The sequence below is a fragment of the Aspergillus puulaauensis genome, chromosome 6 (genome assembly GCF_016861865.1).
Source record: "Aspergillus puulaauensis MK2 DNA, chromosome 6, nearly complete sequence".
NCBI classification, from domain to species: Eukaryota; Fungi; Ascomycota; class Eurotiomycetes; order Eurotiales; family Aspergillaceae; genus Aspergillus; species Aspergillus puulaauensis.
Genome location: NC_054862.1, coordinates 2,745,847 through 2,764,428, shown reverse-complemented (window position 1 = coordinate 2,764,428; position 18,582 = coordinate 2,745,847). Strand labels below are relative to the sequence as shown.

The window sequence follows — 18,582 nt, the reverse complement described above, 5'->3', positions numbered from 1 at the left end:
CCGCAACGTGATTAGTGCACACCCGTGGGTCTTTGGTTTACTGCTTTGATTGTTTTCTGCCTGAACGACTCAGCTACCTGTGATTCTTGTCTATTCACTCAGCGTATGCTCCCACAGCCGGGCAGCCGTGCCATCATTCCTAAACCCTTCTTATCTTCCAGTAAGTCAGCTTGGACAAATATCCTCATGACATACCAACAACGGGAGTCATCGCCCCTTGAGTCAGAAATAGAAAATTCACACTCTTCTCCCTGCTCCTGATCTCCTCACAGACCCGATCCACCTCCTTCATTAATATTAAATCCGCCTTGAGGAAGACAAACTCCCCCTTTGGACAAATCCCCTTACACTCCCTTGCAATCCGATCTCCTGCCTCCTGCGAGCGCCCAATGAAATATACATGCGGGGACATCGCATGCTCGGCGAACACTTTCAGCGTGTATTCACCGATCCCGCTGGTCCCGCCGGCGAAGACGGCAACGAGGTCTGGCGGGAGGGAGGTGGATATTTGGTTGTTAGAGGACTGGACTGTAGTGTAGAGGACCATTGTGACTGATAAGAGAGATTAGTACTATAAAAGACCTCGCACTGCAGGGCAGAAGCTAGGAGAAATCAGAACTTGTAGATACTATGAGTAAAAGATGGGTGGACTGTAAGATCTCGGTCTTTCGGGTGATCGGGCCCGAGTCAGCGGTTTGCCGTTTATAATTTATATCATTGTTGCAACGTATCTATTTTAATACATTTATATGCTAAGCCATTTCGGCTTCTCGGATGTCTTTTGGACCGGTCCACCCACTTCTTCCTCTTCCTCTTCGTCTTCCTAGTACGTAGTCTTCCGGGGTTCTGGTGTACACCATGGACGATTCTTGACCAACTCTAAGCAAGATCACTACGGGTCACGGGTATATTACCGGCGCTGATAAGGCTCTTGAGGGCGCCCCTTTAAGAGAGTATGGTAAATGGGGAGGGGTGTTTTTGTCTTGTTAACGAACGAAATTGCTGAAGGGCCTGTTAAGAGGGCCGGCAGTTTACTTCGCGTCTTGATAACAACTGCCCGTGACATTGGACAGTTCATAACATCGCTGCTAGTCTGGAGCTTCCGGAGTGGCCTGGGATACGAACATCGTCGCGGAGATAATAACGCTCGCGAATCTGATTCATATGTTCAAAGAGTTGGAGCGGAAATTCGACGTTCTGCCGCGGGAGGAAGTTATTGGTCAACTGGATCCTGAGCTTAGGATGATGTTCTGTAAAGATGAGGAGGGCTTTCCCCAATGATGGATGAGATTTCTCCTGCTGTTAATCCTGTGACAGTTGAGGAGACAAAAAAGATCCCATGGTGATATATACCGAGCGGTGTAACTGGCTCTGCTTAGAAGTAGAAGCAGTGCAGCCAGTCGGAAATATATCCCAACCTCTGGTCCACCATATCGATAGAGCTTTCTTAACAGTTAGTTAACTAGAGAGCCTTGAAGTCTGCATAAATATGGTGAGGGCTAAAGAAAGATTAAAATTTAAAATATCGCAGGAATGCGTGGCTGTTTGTCCAGAGACATGCGTGGAACTGCGGTTGGCTAGAAGAGCCCCAGGGCTACTATTACAATTCTTAGTTAATAGAAGGGTTATAAAAGGGTTGATGGAGTAATAATAGGATTGCTAATTCTTGTTATTGAAAACCGTTATAAACATGCATCGTTCCAACCGTTCCATCATAGTGTCAACATTCCGTAGCCAGGTCCATCTGTCGACTTAAGCACAGGTAGGTCCGTTGTTGGGGCCAACGTTCTGGCATGTCTGGCCGTTGGTGCAGGTAGTGACGGGGGTGGGAATGCCGTCTTCACCGCAGACCATGATGGTGTTGGCAGCGGCTGCTATAATATTAGACAGGGACATGCAAGGAGTATACTAGGAGTACTTACGGCCAGCACCACACTCGGTATGGCCTTTAACGCAGTCTTCAGCGGAGACAAGGCCGGCGAAGAGAGCGGCGAGGGCGAGAGTGATGAAACGCATTTTGGATTGTTGAGTGGAAGAGTTGAAGAGTTGTGGAGGTTGTTTGAAAGGATGGTAGATTCTGGTTGAAGATAGAGCTTCACACCGGGTATCCAAGGGCTTTAAATATCTTCGTAGGAGGTGGCTTACGGTTTCCAGAATCTGTCATCTATCACTATCTTGGTTTTCCAATGGATACCAGGCTTCGAGCCCCCAGGACACTGCCCTATGGCACGTCGTGTCGTGGTCGGTGGGCACTGCAGGTGGGCAAGCATGGCCCCCAACTATCCACTGTACAGTCTAGCCTCAAGCCGAAGCTTAGCCATAGGCTCGTATCTTCATACCCCCTGGCATGGCCCCCAATCCTACCAAAGCCATGATTGTGGGGTACCTACAGGGCGCCGATCAGTGTTGTCGAAGCGTGTCACGGTGGAGCTCGGCTAGATGTGAATAATACACTGAATATTCAGCTCGGTTCCACTCTGCCTGCTAAACTAAGACCTGGCTCCTGAGCGTCGAAGTTCATTCCCTGGGTGTCATCGGTGAAACCCACATCGCCAACTGCTAAGCAATGCCTCGTTGCTGGCGCTGACAGGGCCACGTCACGGGTGGATGAGCTGACAGGCCAAAGCGACGTCGGCACGAAGACGGATTGCTGTTGGGCCGTGGGTGGACTTGCCAATAATGGGTAGAAACTAGAAATGTAAAAGAACAGAAGGATTTATTCAGCCTCTATCGCCGATGCTCCGATGCTCAGGCAAAGGTGGAGTGGAACCTGGCGATCCACCCCCAGTCAGGAAAGTGTGATGTTGATTTGTGTTTTCATGAAGATCTCGGGTTTATTCTCGCATTTACTCAACATAATCCACACTCTCTGTGAAGGTACGAAGATCTATGGCCTTGTCGGGTCCACGTCCACAGCCCACTACACCGTCGAACGGTACTTTACCAGCAGATACCACACTTTCTAGAGTTCTAGACTCGACTCACTCGATCAGCCGAACCATCTCAATTGGCCAAATAATTAGCATCTCACGATTTGTATTTATGATCATGGCCTAGCCTTGTCAATGCAGTCTACTCCGTATGCAGCCCACCGCAACCCGTCTGTATCCGTGACGCTCCACGAGCCCCGTTGGCAAGTGGGTACGAACTACGAAACGTTCGGGTTGACCGAATATGCCGAAGGAAAGAGACCTTGGCTACCTGACTTACTGAAGATGGACGTACTCGCTCACTTGGTGGTTTCGTATATTTGCGGCTCATGCTGCGGGCCTGATAATGGATACGTGGTTCTCGTGGGGGCTAAAGTGCGGGCTGCAACAATTGCCTATTATCATGATATCCATCTGTCTGTTCTGGCTGGAGGTCAAGGTCAGCCTGGCGAATGAGAATGCTGTGATTGTAGGTCTTTAGTGAGCATATGCTGTTATTGAGGTTGCCTGACAGCTCTATCTATGGAGAAGAAGCGACAATCTACAGAATTGATATTACCCAACTAGAGCTGCACATGAAGCATGCCTCAGGAGCCTCGGCTAAACACTAGGCAACAGTTCCGTGCTGGCAAGGCAGGTGTCAAGTCGAAATATATACTAGGAACGGTTGCCACCCTCGTTGCAGGTATGATATAATAGCACCAAAAGGACACCAGTGTGTGGAAACCTTGGTTAGATGTGATTCTGGACATGGTCCTAGGGCTTCATACAGTCCTAACACATGAAAATTAAACACCTACCTTGCGGCAAACCACAGATCGTAGTGCTCGAACGCAGTGTACACTGCGCTGGGAGACAATTGATACGCTCGGCTGACAGGGGGGAATCATTCTCCAGCAATCCCAAACATGTCCTGCCAGGGCTTTGTGGATGACACTTACAGAATTATCCCACGAGTCCAGAATGACATGAAAGTGCGGATCAGGGATGCACCTACTTTACTATTTCAAGTATCAAACAATTCGACAACTCTAATACCAGCATATCAAGAAGCCGACGGAGGCTGACTACACGGTTTAACCGGAGTGGCCCATTCATATGCAGAGGATATCGACAGTTCTTGAATATGTTGCTGGTACGCAATGCATTCGTATCACATCAAACCTATCCTATGACAGCAGGCTAGGCACATCACAAAGTCGCTTTGGCGTCTGCCTCCCCATTGAAATCCTTATAAAATGCCTTGACATACGCCTCCGCACTCGAATTCCCCAAAGTCCCATTCTCCATGCGATTCATCGCATACGTAAAGGTGATCCCACGCTCAACATCAACAATCGCAATCGACCCCCCATACCCACCCCAGAAGCACACCTTCCCCTCTGGGATCCAGTCAATACTGCCATTCGATAGGCCAAAGCCCATTCCCATCTTCAACGGAACCCCAAGAACAAGATCCGGCCCCTCGGCCTGCGTCTGCCAGATAAGGTCCACCGTCGACGACTTAAGGAACTGCTTCCCATTCAAGGCCCCACCATGCGTGATAATCTCGAGGATCTTGTTAAAGCCACGCGCATTCGAGAACCCACCAAACGAGCCGATCCCACAGCGCCGGAACTCAGGGGTCACCGTGTATGCTGCGTCCATGCGACAGCCCCGGAATGCGCGCAGGGTGATGTACATCGGGTTATCGGGCTTGGGCGGATCCTTCAACATCGCCGGCGGGAATGGATCTGGCGCGACCATCTCTCCGATACGGGTCCATTCGCGCTCGTCCTGGAGTCCCAGGTGGAAGTCTGCGTCGAGGGGCGTGGAGAGTTCGTCGCGTACGAAGTCAGGGAGGGGTTTGCCGCTGGCGCGGTGGACGAGTCCGCCGAGTAGCAGGCCCTGCGACATTAGGTGGTAGCCTGATGCGGTTCCTGGTTCCCACCAGGGTTTCTGGGCGATGAGTTTCTCGGTCGCGAGGGGCTGGTTTGAGAGGAGCTCGGAGACTGGGAGTTCGGGGTCCCATGAGGGGAGGGCGGAGGTGTGGCCGAGACAGTGGCGGACGAGGATGGAGCGCTTGTCGCCTGTGTCGAAGGCGGGCCAGTATTTTGCGACGGGGTCGTCTGGGTGTAGTTGGCCTCGGTCGATGAGGATCAAAACGGCCAGCGCTGTGATGGTTTTGCTGATGGACCAGACGGGGACGATGGTGTCGCTGGTCCAGGGCTGCTCGCGTGCAGGGGTGCTGTATCCGCCGTACAGGTCGACAGCGGTCTCGCCATTTATCGATACACAGACTGAGGCGCCGAGTTCAGCGCCGGTTTCCAGCTGGTTGGCAAATGTGTCGCGCAGGCCGCTGAAGCGCGGGTCGCAGTGGCCTTGGACGGACATGGTGGTGAAGAGGAATACAATGAGGGACAGGATTGCAAGATTACAGGAAGAGGGGACTAAGACAGGCAGATCCTCGGCTCGTCATTTCGACTCATGCTGACTTGTTAGCCGGATTATACCTAGGTTAAACTGGTTGAATTCGTTAATCCTTTCTGGTCTGCATGTGGAGCTCCCCACCGTGGGTCTTCCGAGCTCTATACTCGTTTATATCATAGACACTCAGGCTATACCAATGTTACGAAATATCTATATACATATATACAATGCGTTGGAATACTCGAACCTAGGACCCTCCACTTAACGCACGCGGTTATGGAAGGGATATGCAGACAAACGCGAGGCGAGTCTGGGCATCCAACTGTCCCACGTTCCTTAATGCGATCCTTCGTTTCCAATCATCCCTGTCGGTTCTGCCCCTGAAGGATGAAAACGACTGCTCAGGGTGATTCTCGCCGATCTGAAGCGCATTGGGCTTCTAAACTCCGGCCAGGCACTCGTTGGCTTTGTAGCCACGGCGTATCTTACACTAGGCCTTGAAATCCTACGATATGTGGCTACGCCCCCGTTGGGATCACTGTCAACCATGGACATGAATCCAGTTGACCAGTATGTGCTTGGCTGCCTTTGGAAAATCAATAAGCGCCCTTCACTCGCCAAATGGGCTTCTTTAAGCGCGGTAGGTTCTTTAGGCCATAATGACGAGATGTGGCCCACACCCGTCTTTAAACCAGTCCGTGTGTATGTGTATCTTCCGGTGGCTCTGGGGCTTTATCTCCCGATCGTATTGGCCTGTACTTGGGTTACAGTTCGAGCCGGGGAAATTCTGGGATATGAGGACCGACCAGGGTCGATATCGAGAACAGAATTAAAGTCCGCTTCGAAACAAATTCTCTTCTCCGTGTATATAACCTAGAGCAATACCTCAATAACAAACATACCTACCGTCCCACATTACTCCATTTTATATCTTTATTTAGATCCACCCTGTAGTCCACAATCAGCAAGGCTGCCTCCTCTGTTTAAGATATCTAATGCCCTCCCCGACGCCTCTGTATACTTCTCCACCCGCTCAGATCTACACATCCAATCCTCCAACCTCTCAGCGCCAATAAGGCTCTGCAGCGGCTTCAAAAGCATGTCCTCCTCCCGAATATCGGGCAGAACACGCAGGAAATCCTGCGCCGCGGAGCCAACCATAAGCTGGTTGTTGCGCGATGCAGTTGCCGCCTGCACAACAGCCTTGAGCATGTCCTTACGCCTGTCAGCATAGCGTGACAAGCACTGCTGAATTTCTGGTGCGCTGATATTTGGGCAATGCTCTTTGCCTAGACTCGGCCTTGTGCGTCGGAGGCTGTTAACGAAGCACGCGGCGGATTCCATCGCTTGGTTCGCACCCATTGCAGCGTGCGGGACCATCTATTTACAATAAGTATCAACCAGTACACCAATATGTACAAGCACCTACCTTGTGAGCAGAATCCCCAAGCAGGAATAGTCTCCCACAGAACCAATCCTCCCCAACACCCTCTTCCAAAGCCGTCATAACAGCAACCTCCCTCCGCGCAAAGACATCCGAGATCCGGACGCCGTCTGTGACGATCGTATCGGCGAGTTCGATATGCACGGCGTCGATATCAGCATCGGTGAACTTTCTCTGCGGTCCATACGCCAATGGCTCATCTAGTTGCTTGAATAGAAACCAGTACAGCTTGCCGTTTAGTCCGGCGAAGACGAGTGCGGAAACCTTGCGTCTGTAGACGGCGAAGAACTGACCGGCGGCCATCTGGGGGAGAGGGGTTGACATGCCGAAGACGCATGCAGTTGAGGCGCGGAGGTCTGGGAGCAGTCAGGTTAGCAATTCATTGTCATGTTTAATGCGCTGGTTTGCGTACAGTGTGCAGGAGGTCTGGCTGTCTGCGCGTGGATGGCTTCGCGGACGGTGCTGCGGACCCCGTCTGCGCCGGCGACAAAGTCGCAGGTGAACGAGTCGCCATCGGCTGCCTCGACCACGGCCAGGTCGCCTAGGTCTCGAACTGAAGTAACGCGCTTTGATGCGTAGACGGGTGATTTGTCTTCGAGGCTGTCGAAGAGAATCTTCAGTACATCCTGGCGCGCCATGAAGAATGCACCGTATCCAAACCTACCATTAACTCGTTAGTCCAGCCCGCCTGCAAGCAAATTAGCACTGGATTTATGGTGACATACAAAGAAGGGTAATTTCTCATAACAGAAGTCCTTCTATAAAGCCTCCCAGACTCTCCATCACGATGCTCCCATCGGTCGTGGTCGACAGAAAACGCCTCGATCTTATCAAGCACGCCCAGCTGGTCGAAGATGCGCAGACCGCTGGGTATGAGACCGAGACTGGCACCGGCATTGGGCGCGATTGTATGGTAGCTTTCGTAGAGGATGTAGGAAATACCGAGCATCTCGAGCATTTTTGCTAGGGCTAGGCCGGCGACGCCGCCGCCGACGATGCCGACTGTGACGTGTTGAGGCATGGCGATGAGTTGAGGAAGAAATTGACCTTTGATTAATTTAGAATAGTTTGAATGGGCTCGACAGTTGTTGAATTCTATAGTTGGCAAGGCAACGGAACGGTATTGCTGGCGTGAGTTTACTGCAGCATTCCCTGCGAATGGTATTTATATATGTGTAGATGAAAATGACATATGCTTGTACCTGTCGATGTCGGTTCCTGGAATCACTTCATCCATGCCAGACGGTTCCTCGCATGACAGTATAGATGCCGATGTGGCAGTGGACCGAGCAGCGGGTGAAGCCACTCGGGTAAGCAGTCGATCCCGTCCCGACTCGCATAACCAGTTACACCCGCTTCGTACTATCGCTAAGGAACAAAGCAAATGCAATAGTTGGAGGTAACATCGGACCGATATCTCGATTGATAAAGTCTATTTTTATCCTCACTTCGGCCAATATCTGGGCGCGACACAAGACCGCGGCAAGCATAAACCTCCGTCCCGGCCCTGAGTAGATTTTAACATAGTCTGCGACTTGAATCGTGTCGTTGATGCTCCGAGCCCGTCCCGCATTGCTGTGGTTCGTGTCGATGCGATCGGTGTATCCCCAGCCGTACCTTCCTAGCAAGCTGATACTTGTCTATTGCTACAGGGAAGGCGCGACCGGCAGAGGACTGTCGACCGTTTCCTTCTTCAACAGTTGCACCTTAGGACTGATGCATAAAAAGTGATATCTTAGGCAAGGACGACCGGACCTGCCACCGGTCAACCCCAGGTCCAAATTATGCAGAACAGGCAGGTGCGACGGGCAGTAAAAGGCGCCGTACAGTTCAAGAAGCCTCCGAGAACTCAGCCTGATACTTTTAGGCGAATACCGATCGGTGGGGGAAGTCGCTTCTGGAGATGCTGCTAAGCGGCTAAATGGCCCTCCCATATCGGATACCAACAAGTACCCCGGGGAGATATTTGTTCACGATATTTGTTCACGATATTTGTTTAATTTGTTCCGTAGTTGCATAAGTTGATAACCATCTACAACGCTCCACCACATGGCCCAGACCTGCCCAGCTCCCATTCGTCGTAACTCGTAACTCGTCGCCCTCGTGCCATAGATTATGCGGTAGCGATGTGAAGATCGTTACCAGACGTTGGGCTAAACGTCGGACAAGCCCTATTTGGAGAGCTGGAGATGGACGTCATGGCAACTTACCCGGGGGAACCGGCCCACATCCCCAGCACTCGGCCACTTATTCCCGGTGCTGGAGCACTCTGCATGCTCGCTAAACCGTTGCCGATATTACACCCCATCATATTGTATGCATGATTGGCCCTGACCGAATACAGCCCCAGTTAGGACACTGTATCTCCAAGATTGTGGGGACCCGTCAGGCTCGGTCCAGTGTCCGGCGCCTCTTTAAAGGCAGTTTGCGCACCACAGAGCCGCTCGTCACGCCATCGAACCCTTGTCTGAGGAATCATGCGATCTCTCAACTTGTTGCTCTGGGCACTGTCCTCCACGAGTGCATTCGCGGCACAAGGCCCTTGGGACCTAGGTAAGGGCTTCCAGCTAGCCGTGGATGATACTGCCAACCGGGTGTCTCTCACACAGAACGGTCGGAGAATCTGGGAGACTGTGCCTGGCCAGAACTTTATCAGTGCCAGTGGCGGCGAGGATATCGTCACTGCAGCCAATGGAAATTTCAAGATCGAGGAGGTCGACTACCATAAATGCACTGGCCAGGAGATCACAAGCGTCGCACAACGATCATGGAATGGGACCGTGAACGGCCATGCTGCTGTCATACAGGGAAATCTCACAGACTGCGGCGATGCAACTGTTCCGTTCTCTGTTGCATTCTGGGTGCCATCTCAGTTCCCAGATCGCATTGCATTCAATGCGCAGGTCAACGGCGGCTCTTCGTCGGATGCAGCCACGAAGCTGTTTCTCACCTACGGCTCTTCAGTCTCTGAGGACTTTTACGGACTTGGAGGCCAGGCTTCGTTTGCGTCATTGAAGAACCAGTCTGTGCCTATCTTCTCTCGCGAGCAGGGCGTTGGTCGGGGAGACCAGCCTACCACTGACCTGAATAGCGAGGATGGCTTCTTCGCGGGGGGAGACCACTTTACTACCTATTCGGCCATTCCTCAGTATATTAGTTCACATTCGCGAGTATTCTTCCTTACTGAGCAGAGTACTGCCTATACGACATTCGACTTCACCGAGGCCAACGCGGTCACGGTCCGTTATGACGCCCCGTCTGTTGACGGCTACCTGATGCAGGCAGAGAGCATGCTTGACGGAATTACCATGGTCACAGAATATACTGGAAAGATGCCCGAGTTGCCTCAGTGGGTCGACAGTGGTGCAGTTGTCGGGATACAAGGTGGACAGGACAAGGTCAACAAGGTCGTCGAGCGAGGACTCAGCCAGGGATGTCCCATTGCGGGTGTCTGGCTCCAGGACTGGTAAGACATGATCCAGTTATTGCAATGGTTGACTAACATGAAAAGGTCCGGCACCCACGAGCAGAGCGTCTCGTACATGAGTTTGAACGTCTCTCGCCTGTGGTGGAACTGGGAGAACGACGCCAAACTGTATCCCACCTGGAACGACTTCGTGCAGTCCCTGCGAGACCGCCACAACATTCGCACGCTGTCATATATCAACCCGTTCATTGCAAACGTGAGCACCAAGTCCGACGGATACCGAAGCAACCTCTACCTCGAGGCAACAAAAGGCGGGTACATGATCCAGAACACCACCACCAACGGCACGTCCGTGATCTCCAGCGGCCCTGGTCTCGACGCTGGCATCATCGATCTCACCAACTCCGCCGGACGATCCTGGTTCAGAAACATGATGCTCGACCAGGTCTGGAACGCCAACATCTCCGGCTTCATGACCGACTTTGGCGAGTACACCCCCGTGTACCCCGACACTCGATTCGCAGACAAGAGCATCGACCCCTTCTTCTACCACAACGCCTATCCCCGCGAATGGGCAGCCCTCCACCACTGGATCGGCAAAGGCGTGCCCCAATTCAAAGACTCGATCCTCTTCCACCGCTCCTCGTCCATGTCCGCAAACCGCTACCAGAACCTGTACTGGGCCGGCGACCAGGCCATAAACTGGGGCGTAAACGACGGCATCAAGTCCTCCGTCACTGTAATGGCACATATGGGTCTATCGGGGTACGCCCACGGCCACACCGAGATCGGCGGATACACCACAACTTGGGACAGTAATGGCGTCGTCAACCGCACCGCTGAACTCCTCGGCCGCTGGGGCGAGCTCGCTGCCGTGTCTAGCTCTGTCTTCCGCAGCCACGAGGGGAACGTCCCCCAGGTCAATGCGCAGTCGTACACCAACTCCTCGACCTATGCTTACTTTGCCTACAATGCGCGCATGTTTGCTAGTCTGGGAAAGTACCGCCGTGCTATTCTCGATACCGAGAGTAAGAAGCTCGGCTGGCCGGTCCTGCGTATGCCGGCCATCTACTACCCGGATGATCCCAACGCCAAGGAAATCAGCTATCAGAGTTTCTTCCTCGGTGCGGACCTTTATGTTGCGCCGGTTCTTGACCCTGGTTGTATGAGTGTGGATGTTTATTTCCCTGGTCAGGGTCAGATGTATACGCATGTTTGGTCTGGGAGGGTTTACCGCGGTGGGAAGACGGTGAAGGTTGCGGCGCCGTATGGCAAGCCTGCTGTTTTTGTGGTTGGGAGGCCGCAGCATGATCTCCTGCATGACTTTATGCAGTTTGTGAAGAAGGAGAATGGGACTGTCATTCGTGTCTAGCTATGAGACCTCTGGTGGCATTTATTATTCAAGGGAAACTTGGCGCCGCTATCATGTAGCGACACTTTATAAAAGGGCTATATGTATATACGCGGAATTCCAGGAATATACGAACTTATAGCAGGGTACCTGAATACCAAATCATTGACTCGAGTACAAATTACCCAAAAGAAAAAGGCCAAGCTAGATAGAAAATTCAAGTGCCTCCTCTTACTTGCGGGCTGTTATGGCTGGCTTCCGCCAGTCCAGCAGACGCCATGGATCCCTGGAGTGTCGATTTAGGAGAAAGTTTGCTACCCCGTCCATATCGCTGAGTGAATTCATACGAAGACTCATCCGGATTCTGCACAGGGGATGTCGTATGGGGTGCTGCTGTTGTATTTTCAGGATGCCGAAGGTAGACACTTGCAAAGTCGCGCGAAATTTGTTGTACTGTAGCATCATTGAGATGGCCTCCCACCTGCCTCGACCTCCATCCGAGGCCCTTGTTGGTCCCATTAATGATGTTGCCATCGGTGGAGACCATGAACTGTACAGCGTCGCCCGTGGAATGGTTGACGACATTACTGACATTTTCTCGCATGCGCCGATCCGCTTTCGAGCAGATGTCGATGCATTGCCGGGTTGTCTCCCACTGGTCCTTCAACTTGGATAGCTCCTCAATCTCCTCCTCGGAGGTGAGAACCGTCTTTGATTTCGCCAGCAGCCGCTCCCATACGGAGTTCATATGCTCGCCCAACTTGGCCGCCGTGGTATTGAGACTATCCTGGCATTCTTGCAGCCCTTCGCCGATAACCCGTTCGGGGAAGGCGGTTGGGTCATCTTCTGATGCAGAGGAGCCGTTGCGATTCTTCAGGATAGCAATTTCACCGATGTGTTGGGAGAGCTGGGTGCAGATTTCGAGGCATTTCTCTGTGCTCAACCGCTCGTCTTTTAGTCTCTGCAGTTCAGTCTCGTCTGAGTTGGGATCTTCTGTTGTCCTCTCCAGGATGAGCTCCATCTTTTCATCCAGACTTTCTAGATGGGCCCCGAGATCGTCTTTGGCGGTCTTGACAAGCTGCTCGTGGGCTTTGATGCTCTCGGCGGTAATGGATGACGTGCGACTGTTATATATATCAAAAGCCACCCCTAAAAAAAAAAAAAAACGGCGAGGTACTTACAGATGTGCATCGGCAAGGGCAATGCTGATGGTCAGCTTGTACCCTGAGATCAACCCTCTAAACCCATTAATGTCGTCGCCCATATATCTTAGCCTCAGCCACCCTCGAAGGCTCGTCTTGCCACTGTCCGGCTTGGGTAAGCATTTATTAATTTCCTTCTCGAGCTCCGCGCAGGCATTACCACACTGCAATAGAGGAAACTTAAGAGCAGAGAGATCCACATCAATATTCGCACTGACGGTATCCGTAAGCGGCCCCAGAACATCCGTCAGGGCCTGGAGTTCATCTAAGAGATCGCGCACTTGCTTTGGATGCGACTGGTAGCCCTTCACGGTGGTGTATAATTTTATGCTGGCGTCAAAGGCAAAGGTCGATAACGTTAGGAGCCCAGAGGCGGCGCCGATAGCCTCTGCCATTGTGATGACTTGCTGCTGTGCCTGTCGCGGAAATGCGGAAGGCGGGGGAAAGCTGACATGGATGCAAAGAACAGACAAGGTGCTGGCGGCTTTATAGCTTTCACAGGCCAGTATTGAGGGCCGATTAGCTGTGTCATGTAAGCGCCGGCTGCTGGCAGTGCAGCGCTTAGGGAAGTGATGTGATTAAGATAGACGGATCCAGCTCTCTCGAGACTGGCGGCCTGACATGGAGGGGTTGACCGCGGGCTGGCCAATCACCAGCACGACCAGCGAGGCACGGAAGCAGCCCCGGCCCACCCAGGAAACTCGACCAGTGGAATGCGCCATCCAAGTGATACAGCCGCCTTGTTGTTTTGGGGACACTACTTGGATATGGACAATAGCCTTGGCACCAGTAATGTTTTACTCAGGTTCTAAACAGCTCGGGATTAGGTAAAGAACGACCCTTGCCTCGTCATCTTGCGGCCTCGACCTGTATGGATAGCGCGCCTGAGGCCACAAATCACTTGATCTTATCACGTGCGTCACGTCTCTCCAGTCCTTACCGTACAGAACCTACATATCTCAATTACAAAGCATCTGCAAGATACAAAATTCAGTATTGAAATTATACCGCGGCTCGGCGAGGCGTATCTGTCGAACTGATTAACTTACTCTTTAACTGCGAGTCACTCACCTTTTAGTAAGCTACTTACCAGGCAGGAACAACGACTCCATACCAGCACAACCCAAGCACAGCCCCTAGCAATATCGCAGCCGCAGGCGGAACCTTGAACCACGCACTCTGAGCATAAGTAACAGCAGCCACAACAACCCACCAGGGCTCCTTCGCCAAACTTTGCCCATCACGTTCCCGCGGGCTTAAATACCCTATTTCCCAAAGCCGGTATACAGCTGTAAAGACCAACCCTACAGCTGATACATTCACACCGCGGAGAAAATCAAGCACATACTTCCTCTTGCGTAGTACACGCCAGAAGGACTGAACTACGATAGCAAGGGCAATTCCTGGAAAGAAGATCCCCAACCCACCAAGGAATGCACCGAAGACTGTCGGGCAGGATGTGGTTTGAAGGGTGAGCCCATCGAGAAAAACAGCAAAGTTGAAGAAAGCCGGTGACGGTTGCAGACTCTCCGAAGACGAAAGGGGTGCGAAATTGTCCAAGACGAATCCACATCATAAGCATAGGAGCACAGGTAAATCCGAGAGTTGGAATCAACTCGTCCATTCATCCAATACGAAGTCACTAACTATTCACACAATTGCCAAGGGCGATGTCATTGCTGAAATCCAATTGGTTATGAGTTTGCGGGCTCCCTTCGGGTTACTGGGGAATCTCGTCCGTCTGCGTCAAGACTCAAGTAGGAGCTACCCAGACCTTAAGATATAGTTAAGCGAGCCTAATATTAATAAGAAGATCTAAGATTATTACCCTAGTCAGACTACACTTCTTATCGAAAATAAGATTCTCAACCTAAAACAGCTGTAAGTAGCAGTATACCAGCAGAGCTGGATATAGAGATTTAGCCTAGTTGTTAGCTGGTTACAGAATAGAAGGCATAGCCTACCCTCTTCTCAGGCAAAAGCCTCCTTAGTAGCTGCTGTCGTGGAAATATCTCAGCGGACATAGACTAAATTTCCCAATCTGGGAGATTCCGATGAATCCTATTTGCTCTCAGCTTGTTTCGCGTTGGCTCCCTGTTCTGTCGTCATCCTATATAGATCCCAGTCATGATTGGTCTTACCTTGTGACAGTCCATGGCGCTCTCGGATTGATGGTTGAGGTTACTGCTCCTTATGACAAGTGCGTCGTAGGAGCCTCCAAGCTGAACAAAGCCAGTCAAAGAGAATACGGTGAGACATGGGAATGAGCACTTACTACCCTTCATTTGCCGGTTCAACTCGTGTTCAGCTCGTTTAGGTTATATGGGAATTCCATCTGTGATTCATGTGGACAACATAAATCCATAAATTATTCACAAGGATGGGATTCTATTTTTGATCAACATTAATAGGTGAGGGCATTATATATACAGTAAGACCATAGAATTAATGTCTCGCAAAACCATGCTCCTGAATACTCCTTGCTGCCACAAATTCTATCGATCTGCCACGGTAGATTGTTCCGCGGGCAGTTCATACCTCGTGTTTGGTTTATCTGCGGGCTTCTCATACACCGCAGTCTGTCCAAGCTCCTGAGGAACCCCCGGAACTGCACCCAGTCCTGCTGAGCCGCCGAACGTCCCTGATGCAATCGCCGCCTTCTTCCGTCGCCGTTGAATCACGAAGAATGCAAAGAACCCAAGCACAACAATCACACCTGCCGCAACACCAACACCGATACCCGCTTTCGCTCCGGTCGACAAGCCTGATGATTCTGACGATGGCTCCGGTGAAGGTTCCGCGCCTGAGCCAGAGCTCGTACTGGGTGGGGGGGATGTGGGCGATGCGCTGGTTGACGATGAAGGTGATAACGATGGGGACACGTAGATATTCGCAGGAACAGTGATCGCGGCGTCTGTTCCACAGCACTCGTTCGATGCGCCGCAGCACCAGGTCTCCGAGTAGTCCGTCCCGTCACAGGGGGTCATCACTGCGTTGCCGAATTCGTCAATCTGCGTCTCGTCCTATGAATATACCATTAGCCCTAGCTCCAACGGGAAAGCCAAGGATATGCAGCGAAATGCTATTACAGATACATACCGTACAAGCATTTAAGCAGCCCACTTCCGGCCACGAGGATATCGAGCACATATTCCGCCAGTAGTTTGTCGGCTCTATTTTCGTTTTGCAAAGGCCGTTCTGGAGGCATATATCGTTCCATCCGCAGCACATGCTCACCGCGCCGTCGACGCTGTTGCACAGGATCGTTCCATTGAAGGTGCGGCTCGTTCGGTCGGGTTTATAGCATGTAACATCGTCAGCGGACGCCCCGAGCAGGTGGCTGATACTGAGGAGGAGGGGGAAGAGACGTCGTCGCATGGTGTTGTTGAGGGGGTTGTGAGTTGTGAGTGTGACAGGGGACGGCCATGAAGATCATCGCGAGAAGAGAGTTGGAATTGGCACTGGGAGACTGGGCAATAACTAATAAACATAGAATGGGGCCGAAATTGGAGTTAACCGAGACGAGTATTGATTATTCTACTCGAAGTGCCGGCCAAGTGTACTACTGCGATCTAAGGATTGATCAGCCTTCGCACAAATTCCCAATTGTAGTTAGGATCCGCTCCTATAAGAGGCAGCCTTGTCTCTTCCTGCGATTGCCAGGCAGATTTCGTGCTCAGCCCCGTGGCGGGCAGTGCGGCGATCCCACGACTCATGCGCTTAACATGCAAGAATTGCATAATATAGCAAAACAACGGATTCCACAAGCAGGCCGGATACCACGCCATTGTAGTTGAGATGGTAAGATGGCAATTATATTGACTAACATACCCTGGGAGAGAAAGTTGATAAGAAAAGAGAAATGTCAAGCCCTGGAGATTCTTGGCCTTGATCTGCATAGTGTTATTCCCCACATGCTATTCGTGGTTTTTCAGTTGATCTTCCGCGACTCGAAGGGCCTGGATTAGTTAATATATAATTGTACTAACTACATGGCTAGTGCTTGTACTGCTTTCTAGAGTTAGGGTGAAGCAGTATAGAAATGGAAGGACAAACCCAGATATTCACAAGTATTGACACTGTACAGTGTCCACCGCGCAAGCATTAGCCAAGGAAGCCACCATAGCACTTAGGGGGGACACATGAAATTCTCAGAACGTTGTTTGGCGTGTGCAGACGAGTTTCCAACCAACGGCGAGGAAAGCGGCTCAAAGCCTTCCCAAGTTTCATTCACAGCTTTGTTCCACTCGGCTCTATAACTATTGAGCCCGCCCAAATAAGCCCTCACGCTGTTTGGCTTACCAGGGATATTGCCTCCGTTAAGCCAGGAATACTTCGATTTGCTTAAAATGCTCCCTTTGGCTAGTTCCCTGCACAGGTGGTCCCACCCCTCCTGGGCCTCTGGTGTGGCAACGACGATGCCCATCGCGCCTAAATCGCGCCTCGCTGTTTCTGCTTGCTGAATAGCACAAGTGATAAGGTCGACGCTTGCTTGAATCGATTGCGGAACATTTCCAAAGGACGACTGTGGACCGTTGACAATGAACATGTTCGGAAATCCAGATACGAAAGTTCCAAGATAAGCCTTTGGTCCAGCAGCCCATACATCCTTGAGACTCCTGCCATCGCAGCCAGTGATATTGACGCGCATGAGATTGCCTTCAATGGCATCGAACCCGGTAGCAAAAATTATCACGTCGAGTTCGTGAAGGGTGCCGTCTCCGGTCCGGATACCGTCAGGAGTGACCTCCACGATGGGCTGCTCTTTCAGGTCCACAATTGACACATTCTCGCGATTGAAGGTGTCGTAGTACCCATCGTTCGAAACGGGGCGGCGCGCAAAGAGCTCATCGGGGATAAGCTTGCGCGCCTTTTCAGGGTCGTTCACAATGCAGCGAATCTTACTACGAAGAAAGTCGCATACCTCCTCGTTTGCTTTCTGGTTCGTGACGATGTCGTTGAAGATCTCCAGTAGGAAATGCATCCCGTTGCCATTGTTCCATTGATCCTCCAGTAATTCGTGACGTCGCTCGGGGGGGACGGAGAAAAAAGGACGATTGGACTCGACGAAGCCGAATCCAGAAAATGAGTCCCGAACTTGCTCCCATATCTGATCGTAATTCTCATTGAGCCAGTTCATATGAGCAGGCGAAATGGGTCTATCATTGTTAGGCACCGTGAACTGCGGGTGACGAATAAATGCCCTTAACGATTTGACAATAGGAGCAGTATTGGTGATGATCTGGACGCCACTCGCACCGCAGCCTATAACTCCGATACGCTTGTTTCTCACATCGAGATCCTTCGGCCAACTGGACGAGTGCGTAAAACACCCATTGAAGGTGGAGACGCCCGGGATGTCAGGAAGGTACACCTTAGACAAGACACCCAACGCAGGAATGAAATAGCGGACCCGGAAAACTTCTGCCGTGCTGGTCTGGACGGCCCATGTGCTAGTCCCCTGATCCCACGTCGCCGACAACATTTCCGTGTTGAACTGCATGTACTTGCGTAAATCATGCTTCGCGACGATGCGATTGAGATATGCCAAGATCTCGGGCTGTCGAAGATAGCGGCGATTCCACGGTTGAGCCTTCTGGTCGTCCCGGTCCCAAGAGAAACGATAGACAAAGCTCTCCGTATCACTTAAAGCTCCAGGATAGATGTTGGTGAGCCAGGTACCTCCAACATCCGGAAGGGCGTCAATGACTTTGACGGACAGCCCGAGGTTACGCAGGCTGTATGCCTGGCAAATCCCACTGAAACCGGCGCCGACGATAAGCACGTCCAATTGTTGCTCTGATGCGGATCCCATGGTG

At 51.7% G+C, this 18,582-nt stretch overlaps 8 protein-coding genes across 8 annotated transcripts; 1 reads left to right on the top strand and 7 right to left on the bottom strand.

Annotated features, from left to right (window-relative positions):
- Positions 1-98: 98 nt before the first annotated feature.
- Positions 99-547, bottom strand: APUU_61087S (uncharacterized protein; the record flags this gene model as incomplete). The annotated part of the gene is made up of 2 exons (XM_041694389.1): positions 99-154; positions 196-547. The coding sequence occupies 2 exons, from the start codon at positions 545-547 to the stop codon at positions 99-101; spliced, it is 408 nt and encodes a 135-aa protein (XP_041560225.1).
- A 1,205-nt stretch (positions 548-1,752) lies between these two features.
- Positions 1,753-2,016, bottom strand: APUU_61086S (uncharacterized protein; the record flags this gene model as incomplete). Its single annotated transcript, XM_041694388.1, has 2 exons — positions 1,753-1,874; positions 1,923-2,016. The coding sequence occupies 2 exons, from the start codon at positions 2,014-2,016 to the stop codon at positions 1,753-1,755; spliced, it is 216 nt and encodes a 71-aa protein (XP_041560224.1).
- Positions 2,017-4,121: 2,105 nt separating this feature from the next.
- APUU_61085S (serine hydrolase domain-containing protein) lies at positions 4,122-5,303 on the bottom strand (the record flags this gene model as incomplete). Its single annotated transcript, XM_041694387.1, has 1 exon — positions 4,122-5,303. The coding sequence occupies one exon, from the start codon at positions 5,301-5,303 to the stop codon at positions 4,122-4,124; it is 1,182 nt and encodes a 393-aa protein (XP_041560223.1).
- Positions 5,304-6,272: 969 nt separating this feature from the next.
- Positions 6,273-7,804, bottom strand: APUU_61084S (FAD-dependent oxidoreductase; the record flags this gene model as incomplete). The annotated part of the gene is made up of 4 exons (XM_041694386.1): positions 6,273-6,719; positions 6,769-7,139; positions 7,196-7,443; positions 7,509-7,804. The coding sequence occupies 4 exons, from the start codon at positions 7,802-7,804 to the stop codon at positions 6,273-6,275; spliced, it is 1,362 nt and encodes a 453-aa protein (XP_041560222.1).
- Positions 7,805-9,260: 1,456 nt separating this feature from the next.
- On the top strand, positions 9,261-11,582 carry APUU_61083A (uncharacterized protein; the record flags this gene model as incomplete). Its single annotated transcript, XM_041694385.1, has 2 exons — positions 9,261-10,249; positions 10,295-11,582. The coding sequence occupies 2 exons, from the start codon at positions 9,261-9,263 to the stop codon at positions 11,580-11,582; spliced, it is 2,277 nt and encodes a 758-aa protein (XP_041560221.1).
- A 196-nt stretch (positions 11,583-11,778) lies between these two features.
- On the bottom strand, positions 11,779-13,158 carry APUU_61082S (uncharacterized protein; the record flags this gene model as incomplete). Its single annotated transcript, XM_041694384.1, has 2 exons — positions 11,779-12,685; positions 12,743-13,158. 2 exons carry the CDS (start codon positions 13,156-13,158, stop codon positions 11,779-11,781), a joined length of 1,323 nt encoding a protein of 440 aa, XP_041560220.1.
- Positions 13,159-15,258: 2,100 nt separating this feature from the next.
- On the bottom strand, positions 15,259-16,141 carry APUU_61081S (uncharacterized protein; the record flags this gene model as incomplete). Its single annotated transcript, XM_041694383.1, has 2 exons — positions 15,259-15,786; positions 15,863-16,141. The coding sequence occupies 2 exons, from the start codon at positions 16,139-16,141 to the stop codon at positions 15,259-15,261; spliced, it is 807 nt and encodes a 268-aa protein (XP_041560219.1).
- Positions 16,142-16,892: 751 nt separating this feature from the next.
- On the bottom strand, positions 16,893-18,578 carry APUU_61080S (flavin-containing monooxygenase; the record flags this gene model as incomplete). Its single annotated transcript, XM_041694382.1, has 1 exon — positions 16,893-18,578. The coding sequence occupies one exon, from the start codon at positions 18,576-18,578 to the stop codon at positions 16,893-16,895; it is 1,686 nt and encodes a 561-aa protein (XP_041560218.1).
- Between the last annotated feature and the right edge of the window lie 4 nt (positions 18,579-18,582).